At 33.4% G+C, this 15,450-nt stretch overlaps 1 protein-coding gene across 1 annotated transcript; it reads left to right on the top strand.

Moving 5' to 3' along the window:
• The first annotated feature begins 5,650 nt into the window (after positions 1-5,650).
• Positions 5,651-6,400, top strand: LOC147807277 (uncharacterized). The gene has a single exon (XM_087168861.1). The coding sequence runs from the start codon at positions 5,651-5,653 to the stop codon at positions 6,398-6,400; it is 750 nt and encodes a 249-aa protein (XP_087024987.1).
• Positions 6,401-15,450: the final 9,050 nt, after the last annotated feature.

Genomic DNA, 15,450 nt, shown 5'->3' with positions numbered 1-15,450 from the left:
AAAGAAGATAAATACTATGCTTCAGTTCAAAATAATTTTAAAATAGTAACAGTAACACTACAAGTGCTTAATTTTTTATTTGTTGCATGCTGTTAATACAAATTAAAAGCCACTTTATCTTTCATTTTATTCCAAACAATTCCTATTCACAGAAAAAATTAAATGAAAAAAGAATCATTAAATTGTTTCATAATTATAAAGAATAATCTCCCCAACATTCGAGGATTTTTCGATTAAATATAAGCAATTACATCATTTGTGTGCAGTAGAACGTAGTGATTAGGCATCAGTATACGTGTAACCATTGTGGCGCCTTTTGATATTAATGATCTGAAATAATTTTGGTTTTGCAAGATTTTTAAAATTAATTAAAAATCATTTAAATTAAACTTTATGAAAAATTTTACATTTATACATTTTACAAAAATCTAAATATCATTGAAATATGACTTATAAATAATTGGTCGATTTATACAAAAATTTGTTTATAGAATTGTTTTATGATAAGTAGATTGACTTATAGAATATGAACGAAGGAACATAGTGATTGGACATTAGCATACTTGTAACCATTTTTGTAAATTTTGATGTTAATGATCTGAAATAATTTTGATTATGCAATTTTTTTAAAAAAATTCATAAGAAGCATCTAATGCAAACTTTACGAAAAATGTATCAGTTTATACTTTTTATTAATCACTAAACAACATTAAAAGATGGCTTATAAATATTTGGTCGGCTTATAAAAAATTGGTTTATGGAATTATTATTATGTGTAATAGATTGACTTATAGAAATAGCAAAGAAAGAACGTAGTGATTAGCCGTTAGTAACCTTGTAAATAATTTTTGCAAATTTTGATGCTAATGATCTGAAATAATTTTGGTTATGCAACATTTTTTAAAATTCATAAGAAGCATCTAACGCAAACTTTACGAAAAATATATCATTTTACACTTTTTATGGCTTATAAATAATTAGACGGTTTATGCAAAATTGGTTTATAGACTTATTATTATGATTATTAGATTGACTTATAGAATAGAAAAGAAAAGAATTGCACAATTTTTTCAAAGACCCCTGTTTTTTATTAGGGAATGAATTTCTGAATATCGTAACTGATAACAATCATATCTCTGATAGACCAATAACATGCTCTTTGAAAGGGGATTAGAGATATACGAATTCTGGCATGCATATATACTATCATTTCCCTAAATGACGTTGAACGGAAATGAGTTTCTTGGAGATTTTCCGACAAATTCTTGACGTAAATAAACGCCTAGCATTCGCGAGTGAAAATGTTATTTCGGGAAATATATGTTTGCGCCACATAATGGCTTAGAACATAAAACGTTGCTGCTGATAAGATATTTTCTCAGGATTCCATATTTGCCAACATAAAGACTTATTTTTAAATAATACATTTGTTTAGCTGTAAAAGCATTCTTAAATAGAGGATTGGCGTAATATAATTCTTTTTTTTCATTCATTTACAGAGATTAAAGCTTATGCTTATTTTTTCCGTTTATATGTGATTGGTTTAAAAAATTGAATATTGGATAATGAATGGTACCATAGTAATAGTTTCAAAAAAGTAAATATTAATGCAAAAAAATACAATACAAATGTAAAGAAATGCAATAAAAATGAAAAGAAATACTACTCAAACGTAAAGTAATACAAAACACATGTAAGAAAATACAATTCAATAGTGAAGAAATACAATACTAATATAAAGAAATACAATACAAATATAAAAAATACAATAAATATGAAAAATAATGTTTAATATGCATTTAGAGGTTCTTAATCTAAAGGCAACTATAAAGGAATTTGATTTATGGACGTCTGGAATTACAAGCAATTATTTTCAGGTAATATAGTTAGATTAGAAAGTTTAGAAAGATTTTTTTTCTCAAGACTCCATATTTGCCAACATAAAGACTTATTTTTAAATAATGCATTTTGTTTAGCTGTAAAAGCATCCTTAAATAGAGGCTTGGCGCAATATAATTTTTTATTTCATTCATTTACAGAGATTGAAGCTTATGCTTATTTTTTCCATTTATATGTGATTGGTTTGCTTTCTTTTTGGTTTAAAAAATTGAATATTGAATAATGAATGGTACCATAGTAATAGTTTCAAAACAGTAAATAATAATGTAAAAAAATACAATACAAATGTAAATAAATACATTACAAATGTAAAGAAGGGCAATAAAAACAAAAAGAAATAGTACTCAAATGTAAAGTAATACAAAACACATGTAAGAAAATACAATACTAATATAAAGATATACAATACAAATATAAAGAAATACAATACATATGAAAAATAAATGTTTAATATGCATTTAGAGATTCTTAATCTAAAGACAACTATAAAGGAATTTGATTTATGGACGCCTAAATTACAAACAATTATTTTCAGGCATTATAGTTAGATTAGAAATATTTTTTTTGTCCTATATCCATATTTATATTTTTTGTATTTATATATTTTTTGTACTAATATATTTTTTGTCCTATTCCGTGAATTTAGGGGGATTTAAAAGTTCTTTAAGCACTTAAAAACTAAACTAAAGTAAACACTAAATATGTTTTAATTGAAATTTCACATTTTATATATAGTAAAGATATATGACGTCAAAACAGTTCAAAGGTTCCGGTTACATTAGGAAAGAGTCTTCCGTTAATTGAAAGCATACAACTTTAAAAGTTAACTCACAAGCGACTAGGGACAGGACGATTCCTTAATACAAACGGACTTGGAAAATTTAGAAGGGGGAAAATGAGCTCGATATCGGGAAAACGTTGCTGGTGAGCAAAATATCGCCTTATTTTATCGCCAACATTAGAAGTCAAATTTTGGCAGGATTTTCTGAAGAAAAAAAAAACTTAACTAGGGTCATCAAAAAAAAAAGAATTGATTATTAGGCTTTCTAGAGAAGACAGTCAGATTCGATTTTTTTTTTATCTTCAAAGAACGTTTTTGATGCAGAGAGGTACGTACCTCAGTACTGTTGACAATTATCGGTCGCTGTTCCAGCAATTCTGTACATGTTGGAGGAGCGTGACAGGGGGGGAGGGGAGATCGTGAAAAGAATTCCGTGTATAAACCGGGCAGTGGCACTTGACCTTAAAAAAACATCAGTGTAGGATATACCGGGCAAATATATACCGGGCAGTGGCACTTAACTAGACCTTTTATATATTTCAGACATTTACCAAAAGTCTAGTCAACTAGACCTAGTATAAGTGCCATTACCCGGTATACCCAGCTCTGATACTATTTTAAGGTCATGTGCCATTGGCCGGTATATATTTGCGCAGCATACCCTACACTGATGTTTTTTAAGGTCAAGTGCCATTGCCCGGTATATATTTGCCCGGTATACGCTACACTGATGTTTTTTTAAGGTCAAGTGCCACTGCCCGATATATATTTGCCCGGTATACGCTACACTGTAAAATAGAATTTCTCATACGAGTCATTCTATATTAACTGGTAAGCTTAAAACATATGTTTCTTATCAAGTTTAAGATGTAGAAGTCGGTCTCTCACAAAGAGCCATAAAAAGTCAAGATGAACCAGATAAGGCCAGATAAAAGATTATTTTCTGAAGTTAATGGACAATAATTCATCAATGAAGATAGTCCCAGAAAGTTCCTACCGTCAGAGTGGCGAGATACTTTTAGCGAATCAAAACCTCCAAATTTTATAAATTGAATGACGTTTCATTCAGATAAGAAGATGCTTGCAACCACGCCCTCTCAGAATCTCACTTTAAAAGCTCAGGACAGGCCAAATTGCGTGTCTTTTTCATATTTTCAATGGCTAGATAAAGCTAGGCCAACCCCAAACAATCGCTGCAAAGGGGGAAACCTGATGTAAATATCCCACGCATAATGTTTGCAATACTCCATCTAACAAAATAAAATGCCTTTTTAACAGAAGCCGCCTAAGTCTCTTCAATTATCTAGCCTTTAAAGACGTAACATGACAAGCCGGCAGGAGGTCAAGTGCCACTGCCCGGTATACGCTACACTGATGTTTTTTTGAGGTCAAGTGCCACTGCCCGGTATATATTTGCCCGGTATACCCTACACTGATGCTTTTTTAAGGTTCAGTGCCATTGCCCGGTATACCCTACGCTGATGTTTTTTAAGGTCAAATCATTGCCCGGTATACCCTACACTGATGTTTTTTTAAGGTCAAGTGCCACTGCCCGGTATATATTTGCCCGGCATACCCTACACTGATGTTTTTTTCTAAGGTTCAGTGCCATTGCCCGGTATACATTTGCCCGGTATACCCTACACTGATGTTTTTTTAAGGTCAAGTGCCATTGCCCGGTATAATTCTCACATTTCATACTTTACCTAAAAACATCCAGCATTCTATACAATGCCGGCGTTTCATAATTTGCCGGTCACATACATATATTAAGATCTAACTAACTTTAAAGTAAAAAAAATTTAAAAGCAAAAGCAAAACGGATAGCACTAATAAAAACAAAGACATAACGAAAAAATTCAGCAAATAACATATTTTAGGCGAGTTCGAAAATGACAGCAAACGTCGCAAAAAATAAACATAAAAACAAATGCGAACGGTGACGGTAAACCTTTGAAATTTAGCCAATACGCCAAGGAAGCGAACAAAAAAATCCCCAATATTCTCAGTGTAATTACCCACTTTCCCTATTTTTACTCTTCCGACAAAACTCTAAGTTTTTAACATTATGGAATCGTACTTCCCCTAGTCGCTTGTGTTAACTCTCAAAATTGCACATCTTATTTACTTACACTTATGTTGCAATCGCACTCTTTCTTAATTATATTTCGTTTCACTTACAGCACATTTTTTTCAAGCAATTATTAAATAAACATTCTTGAATAAACCATGCACTTATATGATTTAAAAGACTATAAATAGTTGTCTATTTATTTAAATTTAAACAATTCTACAATTTTATTTTCGAAATTTGAAAGATATTCAAATGTATTAAAGCCATTTAACGAGAAAGGGATTGCAGTATCCTCACTGCTGAGTCAAACTCAAAAACGACAACTGCCCCCTGACGCAGTTGTGAGATTGAGACTGTTACTTCAATTTCTACTTCCGAACTTTGAACTGAAGTGAACAGTAGTTTCTTTTTTGATATAAACAAGTTCGTTCACGAGATGTTGCTCATCTGATATTTTTCTCTCTCGCGATCGTCAGCGAGATATGTTTTTATTTTCATGTAACCTTTAATTATTTTATTTTAAATACATAAAAATGTAATATATTGGATTAACTACTATTTCATTTCTGCTGCATAAAAGACAGGATTGGACTTCGTGATCGGGTCTAAACCTGTAGTGGTGACCCTTGTAAAAATTATTTTAAGCATGCAGTAGCGACAGAGGATCTCGTTACATCCTTGCTTTAATTGAAATCTTTCACGCTTATAAACTTTCAAGGAACTGAGACGGTACTAAAAGCTACCAAATAAATCTTCATTTCGTACACGAATGGATAATTTCGCATGCCAGTTATTCTCCGTCTGATGATTGATTAAACTCCATCGCCAAAAGCCTTTTCAGTACAAGGCAAGATCTTATATTTGTCCATTTTCTTATCAGTTATTGGAGTTTTACCATGCCGAACAACGATACTCAACAAATGCAGGTTAACAGAGTAGGGTTGAAATTACCTCCCTTTTGGGATAAACACGCCGTACTTTGGTTCGCCAATATTGAAGCACAGTTCGTGGTATCCGGTATAACTCAAGATGATACTAAGTTTTATTGCGTGGTATCAGCCCTTGCCTCCGACATCTTGAGCCATGTTAGCGATATCGTGCTCTCGCCGCCAGCCACGGACAAATATGCAGCTCTTAAATCGCGATTGATAAGCGAATTTTCGGATTCTGAACAAAGAAGAATAAAAGCAGTACTTTCAGAATTAACCTTAGGAGAGGACAGACCTTCACATTTATTGAGGAAGATGAAACAATTAGCGGACAAAATTCTTGGCGACGATGTGCTAAAAACACTTTGGCTACATCGTTTGCCCAATCAAGTGCAGGCGATACTTTCAGTCTCTGACGACAATACTGAAAAGCTCGCAGTAATGGCGGACAAAATTCATGAAACCACAGGCGGTAATGTCGACGCAGTACGTTGCTCAAATCCATCTTCTGAAATGAGTGAATTGCGAACACAAATAGCGGAACTTACTAAACAAGTTGAACGCCTTTCCCGAAATCGCGAACGCAACAATTCTTTTCGCCAGCGTAATCGCTCACAAACACCCAAAAAGTATGATCAGTGTTGGTATCATTTTAAATTTGGAAATGCAGCAAAACGCTGTAAGTCCCCTTGCAAGTTTAAAAAACAGGAAAACTAGAGAAGAAATCACATACTCTGGCACAATGTGACTTCAAACCCGATAATAAAAGTCGCTTTTTCGTATCTGACCCTATTTCAAAATTAACATATTTAGTGGATAGCGGTAGCGATGTTTGTGTTTTACTGTACAAGCGACACACTTTTAAAATTAGCAGCGAAAATAATATAACATTATATTCCGCGAATGGCACAACAATCAAAACATATGGCGTTAAAATGGTAACACTGAGTTTAAGTTTACGTCGTAAATTTCAGTGGACATTTATTCTTGCTGACATAAGTAAGCCTATTATCGGGGCAGATTTTTTGCGACACTACGGTTTGTTGATAGACCTTAAACATGGTTGTCTTAAAGATCCGCGGACCAATCTTGTCAGCACGGGCACTAAGTTCGCGGATGACACACCTCAAGTAACTTTAATAGCAAATGACGCTGCTTATCGGGATATTTTGAGCAAATACAGTGACGTGATACGCCCCTATTCTAAAATCAGAGAGGTAAAGCATAATACCGTTCACAGGATCTTAACTCGCGGACAACCAGTTTTTGCACGACCGCGTAGATTACATCCGGCGAAATTAGCGGCAGCCAAACGCGAATTCGAATATGTGTTAGAACATGGTATATGCCGCCCTAGCACATCAAATTGGTCTAGTCCTTCACACCTGGTGCCTAAAGACAACGGAAATGATTTCCGACCGACTGGAGATTACAGAGCATTAAACCGGATCACAATTCCGGATAGATATCCTTTGCCCCATTTACAAGACTTTTCCAGTCAATTACACGGTAAAGTTATTTTTTCGAAAGTAGATTTAGTTCGCGCATATCACCAGATACCAGTACACCCAGACGATATTTCCAAAACTGCAATAACAACCCCATTCGGTTTATACGAGTTTTTATTCACGCCGTTTGGATTGTCCAATGCGGCGCAAACATTTCAAAGATTCATTAATGAAGTTTTGCAAGGTTTTGATTTTGTTTTTGTTTATTTGGATGATATCCTTATAGCAAGCAGTACAGAGAAAGAACATAAAAACCACATCGAAATGGTTTTGAAAAGACTCGCGGATTACGGTCTTCGCATAAATTTAAACAAGTGTGTCTTGGGTGTCCCGGAATTATCCTTTTTAGGTTATTTAGTAAATAAAGACGGAATTAGGCCACAACCGGAACGCGTTGAACCAATCTTAAAATGTGCATTGCCTCAGACCACAAAGGAATTACAACGTTTCCTTGGGTTATTAAATTATTATCGTAGAAACATTAAAAATGCTGCCCATATTCAAGACCCTCTTAACGATATGCTTAAAGGCAGGAAAAGTAAGGGAAAAAATTATCTCGAGTGGAACGAATCTCAAACGTTAGCATTTGAGTCATGTAAAAAACAGATAGCAGAGGCCACCATTTTGACTCATCCTGAGCCGGAAACTCATTTAACGCTTTTCACGGACGCTAGCGACTCAGCTGTAGGAGTTTCACTTAATCAAATTACGAATGCTAACAATGAACAAAATATCAAACCTTTGGCATTTTTCTCGTCAAAATTATCACCGGCACAGCAAAAATGGTCTACTTTTGATCGCGAACTTTATGCGATTTACGCAGCCATTCGTCATTTTAAACATATGCTTGAAGGCCGTCAGTTCACGATTTTCACGGATCATAGACCACTCACATACGCTTTCCTTCAAAAATCGGATAAGTGTTCCCCACGACAATTACGACATTTGGACTATATCGGTCAATTCAGTACTAATATTCGGTTTGTCAAGGGTTCCGAAAATATACCAGCCGATATGCTGTCGAGGTTAGATGCTTTAGAATTTTTAGATATTTTAGATTATGCAGCCGTAGCACAGGCCCAAAGTACGGATTCCGAATTACAGGACCTCAGGAAATCAAACACGGGTTTGAAATTTCAAAAAATGATAGTACCAGGAACTAATGTACAACTCTTTTGTGATACTTCTACCCAAAACGTTCGTCCTTATCTTCCGCTCGAATTTAGAAAGAGCATTTTTGACGCATTACATAATCTCGCTCACCCAGGCATGAAAGCCACTGTGAAACTTCTCACATCGCGATTCGTATGGCTAGACATAAAGAAAGATATCACTAGGTGGACACGATCGTGAATACCATGTCAGAAAGCTAAGATATATCGTCATACAAACAGCCCAGTTCAGACTATAAAGGTCCCAGACAAAAGATTCGAACATATACATATAGATATTGTAGGACCCCTTCCACCTTCTCGCGGTTATTCGTATTGTTTGACAATGATTGACCGTTTCACTCGTTGGGTTGAGGCTCGTCCAATTCCAGACATTTCGGCCGAAACAGTAGCTAGTGCGTTATACGAAAATTGGATCGCCCGATTTGGCATTCCTAAAATAGTGACAACAGATCAGGGTAAACAATTTGAATGTCAACTATTCAAATCATTAATGACATTATTAGGCATTAAACACATCCATACGACGGCATATCACCCCATTTCTAATGGCTTGATTGAAAATTGGCACCGTACATTGAAAGCCTCATTAAAAGCACATCTAACTGATCGTTGGACAGAGGTCTTACCCACAGTATTATTGGGAATGCGTTCTGCATTCCGGGAATCCATAAAGGCTACAACAGCTGAACTGGTTTACGGAACTGCCTTGAAGTTGCCGGGAGAATTTCTAATGCCAACACCAAAGGATTTCAATGCCAGTGAATTTGTGCAGAGCCTGAAAGAAAACATGGCAAAATTGTCCCCTTCACCAACCAAGAATCATGACACTAAGAGCCGAACATTCATCTCGACCGACCTCAAATCGTGCAAGCAAGTTTTCATCCGACACAATGCTGTTCAACCGCCACTTAAGCCAGCTTACGATGGACCCTTCGAGGTACTGGAAAGAACAGACAAAGTATATAAAGTTCAAGTCGGCAACAAATCCAAGTTTGTGACTATAGACAGACTAAAGCCAGCCTACATCTTGAACATTCCAGAGTCAGAACCAGAGCCTGTGATCTACCATCCTAGCCCACCTCCGGAAGTTACTGAGCCAACAACAACAAATGTTGAAAAAGCAGAGGACAAGGCTAAGCATACACGATCGGGACGTAAAGTACGTTTCCCTGCACGATTCAAGTAACGTTGCACTAGGAGGGGGGTACTGCAGTATCCTCCCTGCTGAGTCAAACTCAAAAACGACAACTGCCCCCTGACGCAGTTGAGAGATTGAGACTGCTACTTCAATTTCTACTTCCGAACTTTGAACTGAAGTGAACAGTAGTTTCTTTTTTGATATAAACAAGTTCGTTCACGAGATGTTGCTCATCTGATATTTTTCTCTCTCGCGATCGTCAGCGAGATATGTTTTTATTTTCATGTAACCTTTAATTATTTTATTTTAAATACATAAAAATGTAATATATTGGATTAACTACTATTTCATTTCTGCTGCATAAAAGACAGGATTGGACTTCGTGATTGGGTATAAACCTGTAGGATTATAAAAAATTTAGTTTGAAATTAGCAACCTGCTTTTTTTGTCATGGCGTGATCCTTACAGTATGAAGTTTAAAATAGAAATATAACAGTAATTGGTTGACCCCTTCCTTCTCGCTCCCGTGAAAATGACGGGGTGAGGTTTCGGCCTCTATTTCTCGCTCTCGTGATATTGACGGGCTGGAGTGTTCAGTAGTAACGCGCCAATAAGAATAAAACTAATTCATTTCTTTTGCCAGGAAAAATTTATTTCTTATTTTGCACACCAGACGGCAGTACCAGGATATTTTTAGGGAAATTGTAGATAGTTAGTTTATTTTAAACTAGATGTTAGCACTGATCAAATATGTAATGCAAACACAAATGCCAAAAAAATAGGCACTTTTATGACCGTTTTCTTGAAAATTAATCGATCGTTAAGGGGCTAAATGGGGACGCTAGACATAGATGAAGAGATCAAGGAGAAATAGAGAAATCACAGCGCTTTCACAGTTCTTTCTGCAATCGTCAAAGTGGCTTCAATAGATCTGATTTATTGACACACTGAAAATACATAAGATATTCTTTTCTCAATTTTCCCCAAGGTTTAAGATTTTTCAGTAAAAATATGGTTCCAACTCATTTTCTTAATACAAAAATCTCATTTGTATGGAAAAAGTAGATTGTCCTTTTAATTTTTGAAGTTCTGCAAATGCAATTTTAACTTTGAAAGCTAGATAATTGTTTCGAACACAATTCTTAAGCCCATGACTTACAGTAATTTCATACAAAACTTTATTTTTTTAAACTGTTTAGTTCCAGGAAGTCATATAACAACAAAATTATTTCATAATCACCCTGTTAACTTAAACTATAAAAGTAATTTTTCGAAATATTAAAACCATAACTTTCGCTAATAAATTTGAAATGTGAATTTTAAATAGCAGAGGAATATAAATTTTATTTTATTAAACAAAAATGCTAAATAAGATAATATAAAAAATTAAATAAATTTAAAACTTTGTATTAGAAATTAGAAGTACATCTTCCAATTTATATTTAAAGGTTACTGAGTTACGTGATAGGTTTACGTATACAAATACAGATCACATTTGTACTAGTATTTTTCTTAATCTAAAAATCTTAAATATGAAACTGGTTTGAAATCACGAGTTTGAAATCAGTAAACGGAAATGCAATTAAATGATTCGAAATAGGCATAAAGCAAAATACGAGTACGAAAAATTCTGTAAGACATCTTATGTAATCTTTATGCTGATATTTTCTGTAGGAGAAAAATCATTGAAAGTCTTAAATATATACCTTAGAAAATCTGCTTGCCCCCGATAGTACCCCTGACTAATTTTATCTGGTTTTAAACTTTTGGCTTTTAGATTTCTTGGTTTTAATATTTGCCTTTTAGCATTTTACCTTGGTTTTTTCCGTGCTCAGATGACTTAATCCTTCTCTTGGACTAAAATCATTATCATACATTGGACATTCGATCGCAATTTTTGGATCTTAGTGAACTTCGGCACCCTCAGTCACCTGGTATCATTTTTGAATTTTCATCTTTTTAAGAGAAACTTTGGTATACTTTAGAGCATTTTTAATCCTAGGAGCACTTTGCCTTGAAAAGGGGACACTTGAACTTTTGAACTTTTAGTCGACTATTTTAATTATGTTATTAATCTTATTTTAGATTTTATATGTTTTTAATGTGATTTTTCTTATTTTTTTCTTATTTATTTTCTTTATACGTTTTTTAACTGTATTTTTGACACTTTTATTTTTCGTTAAATTTACTCTCTTAAATGTTTTAAGCGCTTTCGACTTGTTTTTAAGAATTCTGGTTCTCTTCTAGATCCTTTTGATCTTTTATTTTAAGCCGGACAATTGGACTGTTGGTGTTCCGGGGCCTTTCCCTTCAATGGAGAACTCTTTCGTGAAAGCCTTACACTTTGAAGTCTTGCTCTGAAATTTCATATTGGCTTTAACTATAAATCCCTTTTGGAATTATTATAATTGATTTTAAATTTTATAAATCTTATTAGGGATACTGAACTATCTGTTCTTGCAATGGCACATTTTGCGCTCATTTAGCCACTTCGTTTTTTTACTTTCCTACATAGTTTAAAATACTAGATTTATTGTTTTAAATTTACACGTCATCGATATTGTGATATTTTCTAATCTGTATCAATCTTTATTAGTTTTAATTTTACTTCACTGTACTTTTGCAGTGTTTAAAACAAAACCGATTTTAAAACGGTGAATAATTATATATACACATTTGCATTTAATTAGACATTAAAAAGATTAAGTTTTAAAAACACTAAATGCATCATTGTTCAATTTTCACGAAAAAAAAATTTGGCGAGATGAGCAAGCTGTCAATTTTTAAACACGATGTATCGCATAAATAACAAATTTCAGTTTTCTATTTTTCTTTAAATGCAACGTGTAAATTTTATTTTTTTCTGATGATAATCTATTCTATTTTTTTTTCAATTGAACGATTTTCTATTTTTACTTACGATTATAAATTTTTCGTTTTTTTTCACTTGAGATGTCAAGCAATTTTATGTTTATCTTATAACACTTTTAGATTTTAACAAATGTTCCCGATTCACTCACTGTAAGATTTCATAACCAAAAAATCAATAAACGAAATTTCTTTTTTATTTAGTAATTTATCATTCTAAATTAGAAAAAAAAGAATAGCAAGAAACTCAACAGATAGAAAGAATTATTTTATAACGTTACTATAGAATCAATTTTATTTCGAAGGTAGATTTTTTTTTGCCGTCTTCGGTTATAACAATCAATACACAGTATATTTGGTTCTTCTAGACTAAGATGTATTTCAGCTCCACATCGTATTTCGATAAATTTTGTTTCAAATACACTTTTTTGATGTAGTATAGTTTATAGTTCTTGTAAAGGTCGGTTATATTTTTGGCATTTTTTCAAATAAAGTTTAACCTTCAAATAAATTATTAATCCTAATTTTGTTATTAAAGTGTTAAATGGAGAAAGAAATTCTGGAAAAATTACAGCACTACAAGGTGGCAATAACATTTCTGATAAAATAAAAAATTCGTAATTTTTATTAATAAAAGCAAAATATACGGTGTATAAACCATTAATGTGGTAACTTTTTGTTCATGTGGTAGCGATTTATCTGAAATTCCAGTTTACTCTTATTACCTTATATTTATAATAAACTTTAAAGAAAAAGTTAACCTCAGAAGGGTCTTTAAGATATGCACTAAGATATTTGATAAATTATTTACCGCATTTGCTAAATTTCATAACATATATAACTATATATGGTAGCTCATTTCACCAAAATCATTACCAAAGTGCTTCGGTAAAAAAAACCCAGGTTTTTTGGTGTTCCTGGAAAGCCAGAAGCACGATACATTTTATCTTATTATGATAGTTCATATTTTTTCATCATATTTTTCTTTTCATATCATATTTTTTTTTCTCAGTGTGAAGAAACTATTAATATATTTCTGCTCATTTAGAATTAGATTTGAATATAAAATTCAATAGTATAGAATTAGATTTGAATACATCATTATAGAATTAGATTTGAATATATCAGTATAGAATTAGATTTAAATATAGTTGTAGGCTGATATTTTAACATCTGCCTGCAGTAAATTTAGATTGCACAGCACAAGCAATTGTTAGGTTATCCTAAATCGTCGATAAAAGGTATATATGAAATACTTTTCACATCCGTTTCCTGCGAAAGAAGAATAAGGAGAGATTGTACATACTTGTATCATTAAATTCTATAGTTGTTTTAATTTAAGCTGTTGGAAAATGCACGTTAAAAATATTTCTTAAATTTATCAAATCAAACGTGTTTTGTACTCGGAGAAGAAATTCTAGTAAAATTAGTAAAGTTACCGTACTAATGAGTAAAAAAAAAAAAAAAAAAAAAACTATTGTTGATAAAATCGAAACAATTCATTTTTTACTTTTTCCCGTTTGTATGATGACAGTTTACCGAAAATTCGGGTTTTTAAAAATTATATTTCTGAATCTTTCTCAGGGTCACCAATTTACCACTGTAAAAATACAATAAAACGGAAAAGTAATAGCTTCAATTTATTTATTTTTTAACCCATATTTTTGTTGGATTTCCTAAAAGAAAAGAAAAGAATATGAGCATCATTCAATTTAATTCGAATTCAGTGGCGTTTGTACTCTTCCAACAAGAGGTACCATCAAAACATATTACAACGCATTTAGTAATAGTTAAAAACTGATAAGTAAATTTATCGGAATAAATAGTTTTTAGGACAAGCTCAAATGTATCGTGATAAAATTGCTAAACGTTTCCAAAATTTACCTCATTTACTGCAAAACATATAGTAAAAAACATTTATACGGTTAGAAAAACTTTTTTTGTTAATTTGTCCCAAAATCATTATCAAAGCACTTTCTGCAAAGATTACCAATTCTTCGTTTAAAGATTGCCGTGATTTTGGGGTTCCCAAGGAGCAATTGGCAGTAAAATAACTGAAACATGCATAAAACATGGATGTCAGGAAGAGTAGACTTGCGTCATATCATCAAAATACTGTAGCAAGTGCAGCGTTATCATCCAGGAATACAAGGGAATGTGAAAGAATTACATCGCTGATTGAACATGACTGATGATTAACTAGTGCACTTGATAGCATTTAAAATGAACATAAAATTGTGCAAATTCATTCTGTTACCTCTCCTATGCTCTATGATACTTTATCTGAGCATAAGTATCCAGACACTCGGTTGTTATGGTGGTTGAAGCATAAGCATAATGGCGTGGGAGTGTTTCTCGTGGTTCGTCTTGGGTCAGTTAGTTCATGTAGTTTGAAACAGGAACTCTGAGATGCATTTGGACATTCTGTACAATGCTGGTCTCCCAAATCTATGGCGATATTTCTGGGAAGACCCATTTCTCTTCAAACAGGATAACTGCTCCATTCATCAGTCGATGTTTACACAGACGTTGTTTGACGAAATGGGTGTTCAAACACTGGACGAAATGATTGTTCAAAAACTCAAAAGCCGATCGAAATCTCATAGAACACCTTTGGAACGAATTAGAGCGCAGATTACGTAGCCATCCAAATCTACCATCCCCACTGCAAGCCTCACACTAGCTGTGATGGAAGTCTGAAAGTCAATTCCTATGACCACCGATCAAAAAGTGGTGGAATGTCTTCCCGGGTGTGTGCAGACTGTCTTTGATGCAAAAAGGGGACCAAGATGATGTGCCCCAGGATGCTCTAAGTCCATACCACTGGGTGTTCGGATATTTTAAACCAGATATTGTTCTTAGTGACAGTCGTAGGCAATTGTCGAACAAAGCGTAAAAAAAATTTAGTTACACTCAAACTCCAATATTTCATTTTCAAATACCATGGCCAGTAATCACCGTGATCAACGAAGATTATATTGCTACAGTTGATTAAATAAAGTAAGGTTAACGAAAATCATGAAATCTATGCAGTACTCTGCCTGGGTAAAGGGTCTTCCTGGGGCTCAATAAACTTTT

Source organism: Parasteatoda tepidariorum, chromosome 7, assembly GCF_982258835.1.
Source record: "Parasteatoda tepidariorum strain Cologne lab strain chromosome 7, Ptep-v5.0, whole genome shotgun sequence".
Classification (NCBI taxonomy): Eukaryota; Metazoa; Arthropoda; class Arachnida; order Araneae; family Theridiidae; genus Parasteatoda; species Parasteatoda tepidariorum.
This window is presented reverse-complemented; position numbering and strand designations above follow the sequence as displayed.

Excerpts from the sequence above, each read along its gene's own strand:
- LOC147807277 (XM_087168861.1), top strand. The coding sequence starts at position 5,651 with ATGCCGAACAACGATACTCAACAAATGCAGGTTAACAGAGTAGGGTTG.